The sequence below is a fragment of the Schistocerca americana genome, chromosome 5 (assembly GCF_021461395.2).
Source record: "Schistocerca americana isolate TAMUIC-IGC-003095 chromosome 5, iqSchAmer2.1, whole genome shotgun sequence".
Taxonomy (NCBI): domain Eukaryota; kingdom Metazoa; phylum Arthropoda; class Insecta; order Orthoptera; family Acrididae; genus Schistocerca; species Schistocerca americana.
Window position 1 is genome coordinate 313583702 of NC_060123.1, and position 21769 is coordinate 313605470.

Below are 21769 nucleotides of genomic sequence, written 5' to 3' on the forward strand. Positions count from 1 at the left end.
AGCTACGTCATTTGCTACGACCTAGCAAGGCGCCATATTCAGTAATTAGAATGAATTTTGAACACACAATATTGTGAATCATGTACCGTCAAGAGCGACGTTCATCATTAATGGATTAAAGTTAACTATCAAACTAGCTACGTCCGCTTTCTGAATTCCAATTCCTTGTCATGTTCCAGACCTCACGTCAGTATAGTTCTTCCCTCCTCACGCCAGCCTGCGTGAGCTAAAACGCGTGCATTCGGCCTGCTCTAGTAACACGGTCTTGGCTCTTCTGCCAACACAACAAAATGCATGCTTGTGTGCTTCTTTGATACCAAGGGAATTGTTCATAAAGAGTGGGTGCCTCCTGGACAAACAGCTAACCAATATTACTACAAAGAAATTTTAGAAAGTCTTCGTAAAAGAGTTCTTCGTGTCCGTGCCAACATTGCTGATAATTGGATTCTGCATCACGATAATGCGTCATCCCATACTGCTCTGTCAGTAGAGCAATTTTTAACCTCGAAACAAATTTCAGTACTACCACAGCCACCTTATTCACCAGATATCACTCCGTGTGACTTTTTTCTATTTCCAAGAGTCAAAACGGCGGTCAAGGAACCCCATTTCCGAACAACACAAGATGTCCAAAAAGCTATGACGAAGTTCTTGGAGGATATTACAGAAGATGAGTTCCAGAAATGTTACCATCAATGGCAGAGTTAGACCTCTGACATCTTCTTGGGTGGCTCTCGAAGACTGGAGCCGTCGCACAGCTTGTAGGCAGACTGTTCTCACGGAACTGACCAGCCTTCTGGCATCGCGAGCGCTCTGCTGTGGGACCCAGCAGCTGGCGCGCCACTATTTTCGCCTTCGCTGCCGGAAACTGCGATAGGCGCCTCCGGATCCCGGCACAGTGCAGACGGCGACCGCCAGTGATGGAGGCGCGAGGCGTGTGGTCGGCCGCAGCCTGCCGCTGGCACCTGTTGCTCCTGGCTGGAGCCGCAGCCTTCAATCTAGAAACGCACCCCGAGCTGGCCAGGATCATTGCCGACCCCAACGCGCAGCGTGGCAGCTATTTCGGCTTCACCGTCGGCCTGCGCAGGGACCAACTCGGCACGTGGTGAGTCCTCGGAAGATAGTCTCGCCGATCACAGTGCGGTCTCCCTCTACAAGATGAACCTGCAACACCACCGACTAAATTGCAGAAGCTGTTCGGTAATATTTTCTGTGTATTTTGGTTTAAAGGATCCGTGGTCTCTGGTCGCAAGTTAAAAACTGCTAGCATTCTATTTAAATAATAAAACACTTCACAGTATTTTTTCGTGCATAGGACGAAGTGTTTCGAGAATTTATTCTATTATCAAGTGCAAATATTTAGTTTAGTATTTTAACTAAAAGTAAAGGCTAATTGCATTGTTGTCTAGGAGACCCCGAAGGGCAGGTTTAGCCGCCGTAATGAAAAGCTTTTTCTGTCCTTCGCACACAGTGGCACGTTTGCTTTCTGAATTGTGGGAGTTGCATGTGTAAGTGTCGGTAACTGTTGTGTGAGTGTGTAGTGTGGTGTCATGTTTGCATTGAACGATGATAACAGAGGGGAGAGGGTGAAACCTGGTGTAGGCATATAAAACGTCCCCATCTCCCCATACGAAGGACGGATCACCATCAACAGTGTCACATGCTCACATGCCTTCCTTTCGTGAGGTTTGAAATTTAATCCTGGTCATTGGCGCAAAGTCGGGTGAACAAGAACTTAACACCACGATCTCTCCTTCCCTTTGCCGTGAAGACGAGGGAAAGCAGCCAATAGCACGTGGCGTACCCAGGCGGTTACCCATCCAAATACCGGCCACGCCCCACGTCAATTAACTTCAATGATGTGACGAGAACTGGTGTAGTCAACAATGCAAAGCCGTTGACTGTACTTTCGTGATGCTTCCGTGTATGATTTTCTGCCTCTCTTGCTCCACAGTAGCATTTCTGTGGTTTTACGCCAATCGAAAAATATAAATCTTGTGATTCAGAATGAGATTTTCACTCTGCAGCGGAGTATGCGCTGATATGAAACTTCCTGGCAGATTAAAACCGTGTGCCGGACCGTGACTCGAACTCGGGGCCTTTGCCTTTCGCGGGCAAGTGCTCTACCAACTGAGCTACCCAACCTCTCCTCACAGCTTTACTTCTGCCAGTACCTCGTCTCCTACCTTCCAAACTTTACAGAAGCTCTCCTGCGAACCTTGCAGAACTAGCACTTCTGAAAGAAAGGATATTGCGGTGACATACCTTAGCCACAGCCTGGGGGATGTTTCCAGAATGAGATTTTCACTCTGCAGCGGAGTGTGCGAGCACTTGCCCGCGAAAGGCAAAGGTCCGAGTTCGAGTCTTGGTCTGGCATACAGTTTTAATCTGCCAGGAAGTTTCAAATCTTGTGATTGTCTGACGTGCTAATGTTAGAAAAAGTATTTTTTGTCTTTCCCGAAAATGCATATTTGCGCCATCAGCTGTACAATTGCATGTTTATTGTCGATCGATTTCAGTTACAACAACCATCCTCACAGGAGAAAACAGTATACGTCAATGGATCAAAAATAAACCTTCGTCGAATACGACGCAACTAAATTTAGAAAACACGTAATCGTTATGGATGTATGAAGTTTTACTCCTGTGAAGATGGTTGTTATAACTAAAATCGGTAGAAAATAAATACTGGCTGAGCTACGAGGAAAGCTACATACTTTGATGGGTGACAGTATTAGTAATTCTGAACAAAAAACTTGTGATAGACAAACATCCTATTCCTAATGTTTGCCGACAGAGAACACATTTAATGTCACTCTTGTACATTTTTCGTGAATAACTCAAAACCCGCAACCTCCAGCGAAGATGTGGGGCAATACAAAATTAAACTACATTAAATTCCCTACGAAAAAAGTCGAGTTCATTTTTTCTGCAAGACTAATATTTTGCGCCAAGAGAGCGCGGAAATACTATTTCGCGCGACGCGCATGCGCTGTAGCTTAGGTAGCTTTTGTAGGCAAATTTGAGGTAGTTTCCCGACTTGATGGACTACAAGTGTCCTGTATCAGATTGTTCGTATAGACTTCCTCTACTCCACTGTGGTGGGTTGTAAACAATGACAATGTCTGAATAGTACAGAAAATAAATATTAATATACATTAAATGCGTTCTATCTCTGAAACCGTTTGGAGTAGGGCATACGTCTATGTGAAGGGTTTTGTTTAGAACTGCTAATACTATCACTCCTCAAAGCATGTACCTTTCCTCCTGACTCATCCTGCATACAACTGTGCAATTGACGACGCAAATGCGCTTTTTAAAAATACTTAACAGCTGTAGACACTCACCTAAGAAAAGTTTTATTTTTTTTGTCTGCTTACTTACAAATACAGTACCTCCTTCATTGTACAGAAATTCGAATACTCGCAAAACATCATTCACACTGTTCATGCGAAATCACAATACAGTACAAAGATATTACGACAGTACGGCTTCTCAAAGAGCTTGGATACAGTCAGAGGTGTTCCATTTTGCGTCTATTACTTTATTAGATCAAGATGTCATTTATAACTTCTATCCTAACACTACTGACTATTTAAATGAGTGATTACGCTTTGTATTGTATTTTATACTCTCTTGTTGCAAATACAGAGTGGAATGAGTAAAGGAATGAACATATATTTAGCATTTACCGTAGCTGTTATATAGAGTAGCAACATTTGAAGAAATTAATCGATTCACTGTCTAGTTTGTCACTGAGAATTTTTTCTCCTTGCTTTTTATTGTGTACAGCGAAACAGTCGCAGACTTTCTAGAAACATTGATTACAGTTAATGAAATTAAGCTCCCTATTATCCGCGCGTAATTCGGCGACTTTTAAAAAAAATAAAAAAATAAACCTGAAGTAGTTTAGTGTATGGATAAAGCAACCATAAGTCGCACACAATTTGATTTTATAACTAGTTCCCCCGTCATATGCAGGTATCATCAGATCTGTAAAAATTATAGTATTTAACAAGAACATCACATAAAATAAATCATTGCGTAGATGAAAGTGCAGTTTTATTTAAGATACCAGGTGTTGTTTGAGAAAACCGATAAAATTAACCAAATGCACAGAAGAATAATACCCCCCCCCCACCCCCCACACTACAGCGTTAGCGTTGGTATTTGAAAAATAAATCTGGATATTGGTGTAGGACGACACGCGCTGAACTTTAGAAAAAGAATGGTAGAAAGCTTCAATGTAACACTCGCTATTTTCATTCTAAAAGAACTCAAGGAGCCGATAATCTTGATACTCGCTCCACCATGCAACTACCGCAGCAAAGCCACCACTCACAGCAAGTTATTTAACCATGAATGATGATGCATTGAGTTACGTTCTACTTTAATAAAAATCTTTCATAGTCCACTGTTGGACGACATTTGTTAGCCGTAAACAGTACGTGCAAAAGTGAATATGGCAATTACAACCACTGAAATCTTACTTACCTTCTTTCGGTTTAAACTAAAATGATAAAATATCTATAAAAAGCCCACTTTATTTTACGATATCGTGAACGGTTTCCTATTATTGTACTACATCATGAGATCATTTCAGTAAAAACTAATGTGTATCATATGTTAAACATCATGTTAGTGTCAGGAGAAAGTAGCAATTTTTAATACTTTTATTGATCTGTAATGACACAGAGTAATTCTGTGCAATATTACCATAAAAATAAAACAAAAAAGAGTTATTATAAACGTTGCTTTTTACTACGGTATTTGAAGTTTTTATATCATGCATGTTACCTACAAAACCGAACAACAAATTCAGCAAATATAATTCACTAATGTAATCAGAAAACACACGATAATGAAGTTATAGAAGGAAGAAGTGCGTCATATAATCGTAAAACAAAAGTATCTGTTTACAGCTTTATGAAATTGTTTCACAAAACTTTCAGCTATGGCTATACGAAAACACTAACACTATTTTATCCACAAGGAATCTAATTGAATTCACAGGCAATCTGAGTTCTGTAGTTTTTTGAATTCGGATGCAAGATAGCTTCGCTATGAAGTACTGTGCACGAGTAAATGAATTAGCAAGTAAATTAAGTAAAAATTATATCAGAGTAATAAGAGAATCAATGGACAAAAATCAAGAAAATAAATTGTAAGATACATTACAAAGTAATATAAATAGTTAATTCTAGTAGTCTTACTAGCACCGATCTGCTCAACAAGCTAAATATTTTTCCCTAACTTGGGTTTGGATTTAGAAGTTCGCACAAAAATGTAGAAGCTGTTTTATGCTGAACAGAGGAGAGATCCTTCTGGTGGGACCCTCGGCAGAGAAGAAAGCCGCTTGTCAAAGGACAGTGTCTATTCAGAGACACGTTAACAGCGCTCTGCTTTGCCTGGATGCCTGAGTGGAGGTTCTACCAGACAAGTCGTTGCCTTACCATCCGTAGCTTCCCACCCCCCACTTCCAGTCACTCTTCCTCCTTTCAATAGTTCATTCAACCGCAGGCCTCCTTCTCGCTCGTATCTAAAAATTCGTTTGGTGTATTTATCGTGAATCCGTCTTATGTGCATCAAGCGCAGGCGACGACGGCCGCGCCAATACACTGTCACAGAGCGCACATGCAGGTAAACAACATGCGGCTTCAAGCATAAAGCTGGTATGAAAGTAATTATCGTAGACGTCCATCTGGCACTTCAAAACAAAGTTAGACTAAGGAGAAGTCACGGAATCAGTCTTTTCAGGTTTACAAGCGTCAGTTTAGAGTTCGCTTAAGAAACTACTTTCCCATGTTGAGAATTCCTTCCATGTCTTCACTCTGACCAGCTTTCTCAGCAAACTGTGTGAAAATTGCTAGTTCGACATCTGACTAGAATTCTAGAACTCTGATTATGCTGGTGATTGCCATTTTCATCAATCAAGTGTGTTTCATAACCTATCTTAACGACTTTTCCATGTGCTCTTGCAGAACTATCGATGTATCAAAGTTGGTACCTGACTTACATGGATGTTGTGAAGAAGCCACGCTGAAGCTTTTATTCACTGCCTTTCAAGTCTGAAATATCCAACTTCTGAAACATTCGACATACGATTAGACACTTTTTTGGGGAGGGGCAGTATTGAATACTCATTTGGTAAAATATTGAAAATGGGTAGGAAAAGTTTATAAATCCGTACCCTATCATTATTCGCTTGCCCAAATGTGCATATCATATCTGCTTATTCCTGGTACGACTAACGAGGTCGTTGCAACTGCAGCAAAGAACAGAGGCCTAGTCAAGACTAAATATGGAACAGGAGTAAAATGTAAACACACTACTAATGGTTTGTGTTCGTGTTGGGTGGGGGAAAGGGAAGAACTATAGGAACGAAGTCGAGGATAGAGGTCGAGGATAACAGAACGAAAAATATGCATATCCGGACCCTACTGATATGAGACCTTTTGCCCCTTCATCTGTCAGAACCAAAAATTCGTTCCTCAAGCTCACAAAATAATTATCACTGGGAATGTGCGTCGTATTCTCAATTCGAATCGGGTAATGAACGCTATCACACAAGGGAAGAACGCGTAAGAGATATTTTGTGATATGAAATTTCGTTTTGATGTGAGCGATTGACTGGATTAAATAAGCTCACAAAACGCCAGTAATTTTCAGAAAAAATGATGAGAAATGAAGGTCCACTAAGTTTTAAACCAGTTACAGTAATCGCTCGCAAAATATGGTTGTCCCTGTGGCATACAATCAGGTACTCAAATTGATTCATTAACAACTGCTCACGATCTAACTTCGTTTTACTTGAATAAAGAAAATTGAAACCAACAGCTATGTTGTAATTCAAACGTCATTAATTCAAAACGTGTTACTAGTTTCAACGTGAAAAAGCGTCATTTTCAGGCACCAAGCGTAATCTCCCATCAACGTTCGATCCACAATGACATAGACAAACGGAGTCTTTGGATGGACGGTACAACCTATTAACCTTGTTAGGCCAACATGTGCAACCAACAAAGTTGAATGTAGCGGGGCCGAAATCAATTGGATTCCATAACTTCCAGTAAAAAGCCCACCATCGGTCAGACAACTCAAAATGACGCTTTTTCGGGTCGAAACCGGAAGCACGTTTTGAAAAAACAACGTTTGAATTACAATACAGCTGTTGGTTTCAACTTTCGTTAGTCATTTACTTCACGTCTTGCTGCGGCCTCACTGTCTTCGCTGGACTTGCAGAAACTTTGTTTTACGTCTTCATTAATACGTACTATCCACAGATACGTATTGCTATTACAAGACTGATACTCACACCCAGTTCCAGAAATATATAGCTAAGTCGTTAATTACCCTAATGAATGATTTCGCGAGTGGAGTTGCTGCTTCTTAAATCACTGATTAACAAAATATGATCTTGCATCATTTGAGCGCATACCAGTTTCGCAAAGCTTGAAGACAAAATTTGTATGAAACGTGTACCGTAAAGATGGTTTATCACCCCTTATTTCTTTACGTACATATTGCGGAAATGAGTATTTTATATATATCTAAGCCGCCATACTCTCTGCCGATTAGCGCCGGATCTTGAAACTTGAAAGCTGCCCGACTGGCTGTTACAAGAAAGCAGCAACCTACTTTACCTCCCTCCACACACACGACTGTTAACACGATGACCCGTAGAGTGAAAACCACCAAATCGCCAACTACGATGTCTCCACTGTGATATCCATGTACATACAGTGCGTCAAAGACGTACGCGTCCTTTAACAGTTTGGAATGTTGGTGGGAGCCCATAGGGAACTATCAAGGTCACTGCTACTCAGCAGCCAAACCTGTGACCTTGTTTGTCAGCGCCGTGCTGTTGTCGCGGCCGACTCCGGAACTAGTCTTAATCACCACACTGGCGCCATAAATATCGCCTTGATACCGTTCCCCTCTAGCGCGAGGCCTAAAATAATTGTACCTCAGCTACATTACGGTTGCAGCAGTGCAAATCTGTGTCGCTCTTAAGTATCCGGACAAAAATATTTGTCCATTATCCTTGGTATTTGGTGTACTCTGTACAAAACTTAACCCTCTCTCATACAAAAAACAGAGGATGGATACAGACTGAAATCTGGCAAAGTAACAGAGAAATTATCAAATCTGGCAGTAGAAATTAGAACACGAAGACTGAAACTCTACAGACGTGCTCAAAGACTCCCAACAATGATGATTACACACAAAATTATAACATGTAAAGGAAATTTAAAGAATACGCCATGGATCAAACGAGTTAGAAAAAACTCTAGAGGGCCCACATAGTATCTGTGGAAGCAGTATACAGAAAACTGCTCAGACTGCCCCAAGAATTCCCCTCATAATACATCGTTCCCCCTACAGGATGTTTTCTTGATCGCCTTTTCCGTTGAGAACTAGGTTCGCTTGCGTACAAAGCTTGTTGTGCAGTCTAACCTTTGTATGTGTGTACATGCACTTCTTATTCTCTTGAGTTTCTGTAATCGAATTCTTTGTGCTCCCATTTCTAGTCTAGCCCCATTGGTTTTATAATCTCACCGAGGGACTTCAAGTGTATGACCCTCATGAATTGCCATTACTTCGTGTTTAATTTCAGTAGAGTACCAATGGTGTAAGAAATTTCCATCAATAGCATTTTACAGCAAGAGCAAATCATTAAAGATTGTTGGTTCGAACAACAAATCATTGCAGGTTCGTCATCTTCAGCTGCGAAATATTGTCAGTCTTCGCAACGTGTTTGACTCATTAAGTCACAACCTTACATTTCTCGCTCTTTACAGTTCACGTGATTTGTCAGATCGAGTTTACCATCCTGCTTTCTGAAGCATAGGTTCTGTGGTGTGTATCTACGTATCTTTCCTCCGAAAGTCCTGTAAACGTCACGTGTGTTGCCTTCTGTGAAGTTGTTCTTTCATGTGTCTCATCTTTATCTAACCAATTAATTTCCCCACCAGCTTTTTCATCCCAGAAAAGTGTTGTTTAGCATTTTTCTTCTGTTATATGTCTTGAAGATTTTCTCCCGTTCTTCCAGATCTTCATTGCTGAATTCCACCAAGGATGATTTTGTGTTGTTCTTCCGCAGGATTAGATTTTTGGTGTTCCGTAGGATCTTCATTTGGAACTGTTATAAGGTACACTAGTTTTCTTTTTCCCAGTATTCTTTAAAAAGGTTTATTCTCTTGCAGTCAGTGGAGAAGCGTGTCTTTCAGCCTAAGAGAAGCTCCAAGTAATAACTGTCATTAAAAGGAAGAGAATAATGAATGTCGTATCTATAATTTTTTCTCAGTCTCGATGAAAAAAAAATACATTTAAATTCTTATAAGTAGACAATGAACACAATATATTCACAAAGAAGAGTAAATTAAATATCGTACCTTATGTTTTGTACAGCTCAACGTTCCTTCTAGTTTTCCTCCCAAAGATACCAAACATGTCATCGTAGAAGAACGGGTCTGCAAAGTTGTAAGCAAGGACATTGCAATGCTTTGAAGAGCTAGTTAACGAGCTCTCTCCTGACATTGACTATTTCGAAGACAAAATATAGTCCTCTCAGCAAATGAACCAGATGCTGGAATGGTAATTACTAAAACGACAAATTTATGTAGTCCTTGAAACACAACACATCCCGTCTCTATCACGCACTGATATAATTTCACGATGCATTTCAATGTCTCTGAATAGCGCAATTAACTTCTCAAAATTGAAAAGTCGAAGAATTTGCCAAAGCTCTACTTTAAACTCAAAAACCCGGCTTCTGGAAACTGTTTTGCAAATTCTTTAAAGCTCGAAAGTCAGCAAGTCTGGAATGAATATTGCTCTTCAATACGCCAAAATTTCCGAGAATATCTCATAAGAAGTTGATGCACTTTTCCCCTGGTGAAGTAGCTACTCCAAGTCTTTTATTGGGGCCAGGCTTGCAACAGATATCAGATTTTTTTATACCAGATAGATTCAAAATCACTTCCGAGTTTCGTAACACGCACAGAAAATTTGTCAACTTGTTTACGGCAAAAATTAAAAGAAAAAACCTTGTTTTAGAGTATAGTATGTCAGCCTGAGGAAATAGGCAGTAGAGCACATGAAGAAACTAGTTGTAACCAAACTCATGTAATGATAAAAGAAGACCTATCAACATTTTCGATCTTTCAATTTAGCAAGTCTTCTATACTTATTTGTATTCCTACATAGTTTGTAATAGCCTATTACCATAATTACATCTTGTTAAAGCTAATGTTGCAAATCTCTTGCTTATTTCATAGTCGAGTGCTGTCATTCACTTTTTAGATGTAACAAAGAAAGTACCAAAATCAGAAAGTGAAGTCAAAGTTATTTTACTCTGTGTAACGAAGCTCAGAGTTTGTGACAAAACTAAATTCACTATATGTGTATAGCAATGCACAACTACAACTTGTGGGCATTATTCTCTTACTATCACCTGAAGACCAATGTGTTCTCCTGACATCACAGTAGCCCCATCATCGTCTTTCCAGTTAAATTCTTTTAAGATATCACGCACATGATGTGCTTAAAGAACTTGCTGTTCTATCGACAGCGACGTCTCTAAACACAGACATCTTTCTTTCGTACTTGCATCTTTTATCAGATATCTACCCCTGATAGATGTGATTTCATTGTAATATATGCTGCCTCATCATAATAATTACCACAAAAGAAGCTTTAGAAATTTTCTTCTTTATTTCGTTTCCCATCAGTTACGAAAAAGAATAAATAATACCATCCTCTATGTCACTGAACAACCCTGAAAAAAATGTCGAATTTCACAATTAATAAGTCTGCATCACAGCCTCCTAATTCTTTCAACATTTCAACATAATTTCCTCTGATCAAAGATCTTTCGGACTCGTTATGTCCTCGAAATGCGAGTTCCTGCTTTACCAAAAAGCATACCGGTACTATAGTTAGCCTATCATTTGCGAAATAATTTTCCTATTTCTTCTTACATTTTCATTGTGCTTCTGTATTGTGAGCCAGAATCGCTTACTTAAATACGATTAAATCCGTGTTTTCCTAACTGCATAAATTGTTTGAGACAAATAATGTCCTTTTACAATCCCTGACGCCTTTCCTGAGCTTTGCGTAAATTATTCAAGTCCCCAGAATCTGCTTAACTCCATGTGTTTTTATTTTTTTGCGAAATAACAAGCAAAAAAATTTTCGCGACCTGTGAAACCCACATAATCATCGAATTGTATCATATATATTTTCATTAAATTGACGCTTAAATGTTTTAACACCTTTGCTTTGCTTACCGATATCATTAATAAGAAGCTTTTTCTGCATGTCACTTTTAATTATATTTAGTTTTTCCTCATAACTGAAAGAACCAAACGTACTGTTCAGTATTCTTTCCGTTATACAGTCAGCGCACATAGATCCTTCTTGCCCTGCAAGAGTGTCCACACCTACAAGCAGACACATTCCCCCACTCCACTCCAATCAGAAGTTGCTACAGCTGATCAACACCGAGAGAAATGTTAACCTAAAGTTGAGAAAGTATGAAAATTATACGATTTTGCTAATTACTTAAAACTTCACAAGAAATCCCTATTCTTTAGTACTAAATACCAGTCTACGCTAATTATTGCTATTGAAATATACTCCAGTTCTGTTTAAATGCGCCACATAAAATAAATTAATAATCTTTACTTTGCACACTACAGAGATTTCACGTGACGTCTTTCAACGCTGCCTAACAGTTACGGACGGGTCCAACTGTTTTCGGAAACCTACGAAGTTACAGGCGAATCCGATTGCAACCGAAAACTGCAAAGAGGTTAAGACTGCTTGAATATGAAAACGTTCCGTATCGTTCAGTACTGAATCAGCCAGCGGCATTGGTCACTCGAGCTTCGACAACTATACAACTGCCCGAAGCACAGTAGATGTTCGCAAACAAATTTTAAAAATGTGTCCAGAGCGAATAAAGTATTGTTTCGAGTTGATTTTGTTTCTCTTCTTCTTTTGAAATTATTGGGTAAGTGGCAATTCCAGTGCTCCTATACACGCTTCGCCACCATTTGCGGTGTATTATGTAATTTTGGCGCTCAAATGATAATGATCTGAGTCGACTCTGCCCTTCTGCGGACTTGTACATCCTAAATTTCTTTCTTTGAAAGGTATGTGATAGTTACATAATCGATTTGATATCCAGCAAGCAGTTGTGTGAGTGACCAGGTCTTTTGCTTTCGAGAATGCTTGCCAGTGAGATCGAAATAATTTTCAAAGTATTTTGTTGACACAGCGCAGTGAGTTTGGTTCCAGTCATATTGGGGGAATTCGTGTGCTGGGAACTTGTCAGCGGTTTTTTGGTGTTCTTATTCTCTGCCAAGTTATGCGTTGAAATCGCTTAGTAGAATTCTTGTATCTTCGCTAGGAATTTTACCAAAGATCTCCTTCAGTTTAGTTCAACATTGTTCAACCTTTTCAGGGTCTTTCTTGTTATCGATATTTGTGGAACATGTACATTAATCAACGTTTATTTCCTGTTCGCACACTGCACGCGCATTGGCATGATCCTGTTGTTTACCGGATCTTTGGTAGTATCTGCTATATTCCTGTTTACGGCAACAGCCTTACGCAAGAGTGGGGTGGCCTCCCTTCCGACTCGCTTGGTTTGCTATTGAAAATATCTTAGTTGCCATAGTCTGTAGTGTTGTTGCCTGTGAAGCGTTTTTTCTGAAGGTCTAGTTTCTGTATGTTTTGCTGATATAGTTATGATATGAGGTTGTGTATTTTGCCATGTTGAATTGAGGTGTTGATGTTGAAGGTTCCAGCGTACGTATGATTCTTTGCTGGTCGTTTGTCAGAGAACTACGAATTTCTCTGTGATCATGATAACCCATATTCTCCAGAAACTGAATGCCTGGTTGCCGTTCATTGACTGATGGATTTGGTACCACCTGCGGTAAAGTTGCTTTTGTCATTTTCACTTGTAATCAAGATTATGTTCGGTGTTTACACTGGGATTTTTGGACCAGGTCTTGTAAGTTCCTGGAACGTCAAGTCTGCCATCGCCCTATCACTGCTGCATGTGGCTGTGTAAGGCGATGCAGAAAGTCGTAGAATATGAGCGCGGTTGGCAGTTGAATATTGATAGAAGTTTCCCTGCTTCGTATTTCATTCGAGGAAGTTATGCGAGCAGAACGACTGCCGATACAACTCCATAGGCGCTCCAACTTCGATGGAAGAGGAGACGAGGCAACACTACTCTTGACTGGTCGTCAAAATTCATTCTTGGACTTCAAGATGCAAGTATTTTGGTGACACGAAACGCATGTCTTGTAGCGCTTGCCACTGGGACTTCTTGCATCTTCAAAAAAATGGTTCAAATGGCTCTGAGCACTATGGGACTTAACATCTGAGGTCATCAGTCCCCTAGAACTTAGAACTACTTAAACCTAACTAACCTAAGGACATCAAACACAGCCATGCCCGAGGCAGGATTCGAAGCTGCGACTGTAGCGGTCGCGCGGTTCCAGACTGAAGCGCCTAGAACCGCTCGGTCACAGCGGCCGGCCTTGCATCTTCATATCACGCTCGTGCTCAATGCCTGTGAGGAATCGTGCTATTATTTTTTGAGCTTTCTCGATCTGTTCAGATAATTCCATTACAACGCACGATAAGAATACCAGATGTAGAAGTATGACACCGGAATTTCCCTACAGATGGCGCTAGCCGTCAGTAAAGGGCCCTTGTGCCGCGTCTGCAGCGCCATCTGTTACCTGTAGCGGCTGACGACGAATGTCAATACACTGTTCCATTCATCTCTATCTGTTCCAAACCAGTAAACATGTCGAGTTCTGCGCCTACGATCTGCCGACAGCATTGGTGTTCTGTTATCATCTGAAGATAACTGGTGCAGAATCGCATCGAATGCTTGCCGAAGCTTTTGGCGCACATGCTCTTGGGAAAACAGTGTTTCGAGTGGTTCAAAATGGTTCAAATGGCTCTGAGCACTATGGGACTTAACTTCTGAGGTCATCAGTCCCCTAGAACTTAGAACTACTTAAACTTAACTAACCTAAGGACATCACACACATCCATGCCTGAGGCAGGATTCGAACCTGCGACCGTAGCCTTCGCGCGGTTCCAGACTGTAGCGCCTAGAACCGCTCGGCCATCCGAGCCGGCTTCGAGTGGTTCAAAAAATCCAAAAGTGGTGATTTTGACATGAGAAACGACGAGCGCGGGAAAACACCGAAAAAGTTCTAAGACAACGAATTGCAGAATTGCAGGTCTTATTGTATGAAGATGATACTCAAACTCAACAGGAACTCGCAGAACAATTGAATGTGACGCTGAAAGCTGTTTCTCTTCCATTGAAAGCTATGGAAAAGTTGCAAAAATTGGGAAAATGGATTCCGCTTGAACTGAATGAAAGACAGCAAGTAAATCGAAAGACCACTTGTGAAATGCTGCTCGCCAGAAGAAAGTCGTTTCTCCATCGAATAGTGGCAGGTGATGAAAAATGGATATATTCTGAGAATCCTAAGCGTCGTAAATCATGGGTGAATCCAGGCAAACCATCGACGTCCGCTGCACAACCAAATCGCTTTGGAAAGAAGCAATGCTCTGTGTTTGGTGGGATCAGAAGGGTGTTATCTATTATGAACTGCTAAAACGTAGCGAAACGGATAACACTGATCGCTACCAACAGCAAATGATCGACTTAAATCGAGCATTGCGCCAGAAACGACCGGGATATGGAAAAAGGTAGCACAAAGTCATATTGCTCCATGATAACATCCAATTACACACAGCAAAACGGGTCAGGGAAACGATCGAGGCGCTCAGTTGGTAAATACTACGGCATGCGGCTTATTCTCCAGACTTGGCTCCGTCCGATTATCGTCTATTTGCATCACCGGGACACGCTTCTTTTTTTTGCGTGACATTTACAGTCTGCCAAGGAGGTGGGGGAAATGTATAAATATCAATGGCGGTTTCAAACAACAGACGTGTAATTATTGCAACCAAATTCTGGTTGCATACTTCTACACCCGGTAGGCCAGACGAGAGTTTCACGAGTGAGTGAGCTCGACCGCAGATGAATTACCCTTCTGTAGGATTCCTCCAGTGTATCTCAGCCAAGTATCTGCCTACCCCCACAAATACAGTAGAATTCTAATTGGCAGTTCACCTTTAACTGCTCTCATTGGATACCTATTCATGTATGACTGTCCTGACTAATTCTAGTGACTGCTCATCAGTGTAGTCCAACATCATGCTACGGCCCCCACGACAATTCACTGGACTGGAACAGACGATTACAGTTGATACACACCACTGTTTCTGAAGTAACAGCGCAGGCACTGAATCTTTATAGGAGAATTCTTCGGACCGCCCGAGACAGAGGTCAACGACCGATAACCGCACTCACATAGTACGCCCTGCTGCATCTCTTTTCACGGCCATAGCTAACAACGATATCCCGATAGTGCCGAATGACCATCAACATTCAACTGCCAACATGTAGACTGGCGGTGTGCTCTTCCTTATTTCCCGCTGCAATAATTTGCTACCACCCTTGCTCTTGGCAGCAACGCGAGCGTCACGCGAGTAGTTCTATCGATAGCAACAAGACACCAGTGACCATTCTGAGTATTCGTCCTTGTAGATTACACATACGATGCTTCGAAATACGTATCTCCACGATGTGTAGCTAAAGCCAGGTCGTACTAAATTGAGTCTTAGAATGTCGACACATAACAACCCGCGGCTGTGCTTAAAAACCAGGATTCTCGCTTCTCATTTCTACGGTAATTCTTTCAGAGTGGGAACTTCGCCTCTGCGCTAACAACACAATAATTAACTCCCATGTTGATTTACAGTTTTTAACAGAAGAAAATAAAAAATCTATACTCCAAAACTGGCACAACAGAATGACGATTTATCCACATATTATGCAGTCTGTACACCGTACAGGTGTCCGAGAAATCCCCATAGCCTATAAGAAACCTCGAGAGGAAACGCTTGGCGCCCTCACTCAGTCAACTGTGCGCGGTTGTGATGTTGTGCTGATACAAAAAAAAAAAAAAAAAAAAAAAAAAAACATAGTCACCGAACTGTTTCGCTACTGCATGCAGAGTACATACTGCTTCTGCATTTAACATTTTCTTAAGCGCAATGATGGGACCATACCGCAATCGCAAAAAACACCGTCTCCTCTGTGCTTCATTGCTGCCACCACACGCTATGGCACGCAAAGTTCGCCAAACCCAAATCTTTCCATCGGATTACCACACGGTATAGCATGATTCATCACTCCCAATCATTCGTTTCCAGTCATCCATTGTCTAATGGCCTTGCTTTTTACATCTCAAGCTTCGGTTAGCAATGAGTACAGAAAGAGCTGTTCGACTGTTGTACCCCATTCTTTTTAACTCCAATGTGTACCACGACTGCTTGCATGTACCTGCAAACAAATTATTAATTAATTACGCAATTTGGTTTTTCAATATGGTGATTAGAACTTTATGACTAACTCTCGTAAGCTAATAACAAACACACGTGATGACACAGTAGGCACTGGAGTATTATGAATTGAAGACATAAAGTCTGTAAATGAGTCTGCGGTCGTATTATGGTACTTTATTTGTAAAGACCCCTTTTGGTCACATAATTTGTAAATTCAAAATTACTAGTTTTGCCTGTTGTCATAACCAGATCTGTCACAAGGAGTTAAAACAACGATGGGACAAACCAAGTTCAATTATCAAATGGTTCAAATGGCTCTGAGCACTATGGGACTTAACATCTATGGTCATCAGTCCCCTAGAACTTAGAACTACTTAAACCTAACTAACCTAAGGACAGCACACAACACCTAGCCATCACGAGGCAGAGAAAATCCCTGACCCCGCCGGGAATCGAACCCGGGAACCCGGGCGTGGGAAGCGAGAACGCTACCGCACGACCACGAGATGCGGGCTTTCGATTATCTGAAGCTAAATCTACAAAAGGCTGAAGAATACATAATTAAAAAATATAATAATATGACTAATATACATATATCACCCTGATATACCGTAAAAATTCTGATGTATCAGCATCAGTATATACAGTAAGGATGGAAGCTGAAGTAATGAATTAAAATTTGTACCAAGGCTAGGACTCGAACGCAGGTCTTCTGCTTATGTGGCAGATGTGCTATCCACGACACCATGTGCGCGTTCTGGCTAACTAATCTCCATGGAATACCCTAGATCAAAGCCCTCGCTACCACAAACTTGAATTCAAACCTTAGCTCATCCTGATTTTCCCCTTCTTAAATATTCAGTATTGCCGAGGCTCTCCAACACTGGAATAGCACCCCAGCTTTGTACATAATTAGGAAATCCTGCTTGTACCTCAGGCGTAATTGATCTATTGGTCTGATGTAATTACATTTTCCTAGAGAGAGTCTCAGCTTTATCTTCTATAAGGTTTTGGCACAAATTTTAATTCATTACTTCAGCTTCTACCCTTATCGAAGGTGAAGTTGAGAATATAATTACGTCAGATCAATATATATAGTATACATCGAGGTACATATTACGTGCTAGTGATGACATGGGGGCGCTCTGTATTTACAGAAATAACTGTAGCCAGTAGAGGGCACCAATGCTAGGGTACATCAGTAATCAGTATAGTACACCCAACAGTTAAAATGTAATATGCATGGCCGTTAGTTAAAATTATTTTACTAGCGAAATGAGCTTCTGATAATAAAACATGAACTGACACAATACGTGGAAATGAAATCCACACTTCAGACCCACATAAAACGCATAAAAGGTTAAAGATAGAAACCTTCTGGCCGCCACTCCTAGCCTGCCAACGTAAATAACAAATCATTGTGCAAAGGCTGTGAGGAGACTAGGTCTTCTTCCGCAAGCTCCGCCACAGGAATACGAAAGCTTTTTACAGACAGGCCGCGAGGCGGCGCTGGCGAGATTCGGCGCCGAATGTGTTAACAACTCTCATGAGTATAATTAAATAATAATTGTATTCTTAGTTATTTACTTACGAATACGTTTAATTGCTAGTAATATATTTCATGTTACTTTTACACAATGTTGTGTTATTTACGTTGCCATGGTAGGAGCTTTCTGTCATTACCCTTTATACCTTTTACGTGGATCTGAAGTATGGATTTTATTTCCACATACCGTATGTCAATTTATATTTTATTATCAGACGCTCATTTTGCTACATGAAATAATTTTAAGTGGTTACTACGGATATTACATTTTAACTATTGGATGTACGATACTGATTACAGAGCTACTCTAGCACTGCTACTCTCCACTGGCAACAGCTATTTGTATAAATGCAGGACGTCCGCAGGCTATCACAAACACTTAATATGTACCCAGATGTATAGATGTTGACGTTGTTACTTATATCAAAATGTTTTACGCTATGTATGGCTGGTATCCATGCCTGTTAGACATCTTATTACACAGAGGTGATAAAAGTGATAGCGATATGCCCATATACAGATTGCGTAACATCGCGTACACAAGATATAAAAGGACAATGCGCTGATGGAACTGTCATTTGTACTCTGGTGGTTCATGTGAAGATTTCCGACGCCATTATGGCCGTACGATGGGAATTAGCAGACTTTGAATGCGGAGATGTAGTTGGAGCTAGATGCATCGGACATTCCACTTCGGAAATCGTTAGGGAATTCAGTATTCCAAGATCTATAGTCTCAAGAGTGTGCCGAGAACACCAAATATCAGGCGTTACCTCTGTCAGACGATGTGGCCGAGCGGTTCTAGGCGCTTCAGTCCGGAACCACGAGGCTGCTACGATCGGAGGTTCGAATCATGCCTCGGGCATGGATGTGGGTGATGTGCTTAGGTTAGTTAGGTTTAAGTAGTTCTAAGTCTAGGGGACTGATGGCCTCAGATGTTAAGTCCCACAGTGCTTAGAGCCATTTGAAGCGTTACCTCTCACCACGGACAACGCAGTTGCCGACGGCCATCAGTTAACGACCGAGAGCAGCGGTGTTAGTGTGTAGTTGTCATGTTAGCAGACAAGCAACACTGCGTAAAATATCCGCAGAAACCAGTGAGAGACGAACTTTATCCGTTGGGACAGTACTGCGAAATTTGGCGTTAATGGGCTTCGCCTTTGATAACAACACGGCATCGCCTGCAGCGCCTCTCCTGAGCTCGTGGTCGTGACAGTTGCGTCTTGACTGGAAACCTGTGGCCTGGTGACATGAGTCCCGATTTCAGTTGGTAAGAGACGACGGTAGGGTTCGGGTGCGGCACACTAAGCCGTGGACCCAAGTTGTCAACAAGGCACTCTGCAAGCTGGTGGAGGCTCCATAATGGTGTGGGTTGTGTTTACGTGGAATGGACTGAGTCCTCTGGTCCACCTAAACCGATCATTGGCTGTAAATGGTTATGTTCGGCTACCTGGAGACCATCTGCAGCCATTCGTGAACTTCATGTTCCCACACAACCATGGAATCTTTATGGATGAGAATCTTTAGGCCGGCCACTGTGGCCGAGCGGTTCTAGGCGCTTCAGACCGGAACCGCGCTGCTGCTACAGTCGCAGGTGGGCATGAATGTGTGTGATGTCCTTAGGTTAGTTACGTTTAAGTAGTCCTAAGTCTAGGGGACTGATGACCTCAGATGTTAAGTCCCATAGTGCTCAGAGCCAATTTGAACCATTTGAGAATCTTTATAGATGACAATGCACCATGTCACTGGGCCACAGCTGCTCGCGATTGGTTTGACGAACTCTCTGGAAAATTCGAGCGAAAGGTTTGTTCACCCAGATCACTCGACATGAATCCCGTCCAACATTATTGGACATAATAGAGAGGGCAGTTCCTGCACAAAATCCTGCCCCGGCATCACTTTCGCAGTTATGGATCCACTATTGGGGCAGCATGGCTCAATATACTGGGTGATCAAAAAGTGAGTATAACTTTGAAAACTGAATAAATCACGGAATAATGTAGATAGAGAGGTACAAATTGACACACATGCTAGGAATGACGTGGGGTTTTATTAGAACCAAACAAATGCAAAAGTTCAAAAAATTTCCGATAGGTGGCGCTTCATCTGATCAGAATAGCAATAATTAGCATAACAAAGTAAGAGCCGGCCGCGGTGGTCTCGCGGTTCTAGGCGCTCAGTCCGGAACCGTGCGACTGCTACGGTCGCAGGTTCGAATCCTGCCTCGGGCTTGGATGTGTGTGGTGTCCTTAGGTTAGTTAGGTTTAAGTAGTTCTAAGTTCTAGGGGACTGATGACCTAAGATGTTAAGACCCATAGTGCTCAGAGCCAACAAAGTAAGACAAAGCAAAGATGATGTTCATTACAGGCAATGCTCAATATGTCCACCATCATTCCTCAACAATAGTTGTAGTCGAGGAATAATGTTGTGAACAGCACTGTAAGTCATGTCCGGAGTTATGGTGAGGCATTGGCGTCGGATGTTGTCTTTCAGCATCCCTAGAGATGTCGGTCGATCACGATACACTTGCGACTTCAGGTAACTCCAAAGTCAATAATCGCACGGACTGAGGTCTGGGGACCTGGGAGCCCAAGCATGACGAAAGTGGCGGCTGAGAACACGATCATCACCAAACGACGGGCGCAAGAGATCTTTCACGCGCCATCTGTCGGACATTTTGTGAAATTTGTTTTTTTTTTTTTTTTGGTTCTAATAAAACCCCATCTCATTCCAAGCATGTGTGTCAATTTTTACCTCTGTATCTACATTATTCCGTGGTTTATTAAGTTTTCAAATTTATACTGACTTTTTGATCACCCTGTATCTGCAAGGGATTTCCAATGACTTTTTGAGTCAATGCCAAACCGAGCTGCTGCGCTACGCCGGGCAAAAGGAGGTCCGACAAAATATTAGGAGGTGCCGCATGACTTTCGTCACCTCAGTGTAAACCGAAGCTCTCCCTCCGGCCAACAGAAGCGGCAACTGCAGCGACGGACGGATGGATGGCGCGTTTAGCCGGCTGGCGGGCGGACGTGACGCCTGCAGGGCGGGTTCACTTGCTGCGATAAGGCATGGGCCGTCGGCGCGTAAAAAGAGAGGAGCAGGGTGGGCATCGCATCCGGCGCGCCACTGATAAGGCGGCCAATGCCGGCCAGCCCGTTCCGCTCAGCGGCGTGACCCCAGACACGCTACCAGGAACCCCCGTTTCTGCGGTGGGCACTCCTCCCCGGTACACATACTGACAGTACGTTGTTGAGCTACCTGGCAGTATCCAGAGTACTCGCCGCGTTCAGCACGCGCAACATCTAGACGAGCTGGAAGTGACTCACTCTGGTGCTGATAACTAGACACTGATATCTAGAGCCACGCTGTCTACACGTCTTCTCACAACTAATGGAGGGTGGCGAAGGATTCACACAGCGAACATGACAATCAATGTGCTTCCACATACTGAGAAACTTGAGGAGAGGAGTTAACGAAATCAAACATCATTGATTGAGAGGCTGTGTGATGATCAGAGAGCCGACCAGTGTGGCCGAGCGGTTCTAGTCGCTTCAGTCTGGAACCGCGCGACCGTTACGGTTGCGGGTTCGAATCCTGCGTCGGGCATGCATGTACGTGATGTCCTTAGGTTAGTTAGGTTTAAGTAGCTCTAAGTTCTAGGGGACTGATGTTAAGTCCCCTAGTGCTCAGAGCCATGTGAACCATTTTTTTTTTATGATTAGAGACCGGATCATATGTATCATAAGAACCTCAAAATGCTTA

The 21769-nt window shown here is 42.0% G+C and overlaps 1 protein-coding gene across 2 annotated transcripts in view; it reads left to right on the plus strand.

Moving 5' to 3' along the window:
- Positions 1-21769, plus strand: part of LOC124615564 (integrin alpha-PS4-like) — a 176951-nt gene that overhangs the window by 47645 nt on the left and 107537 nt on the right. Inside the window, exon 1 of one of the 2 annotated variants that reach the window (XM_047143541.1) lies at positions 912-1105. The exons of the other annotated variant lie outside the window; for it this stretch is intronic. Within the exon in view, the coding sequence (XP_046999497.1) occupies positions 921-1105 (185 nt within the window). The 5' untranslated portion in view covers positions 912-920. Of the gene's footprint in view, positions 1-911; positions 1106-21769 lie in introns of those variants that run through there. 2 annotated transcript variants of the gene reach the window in all.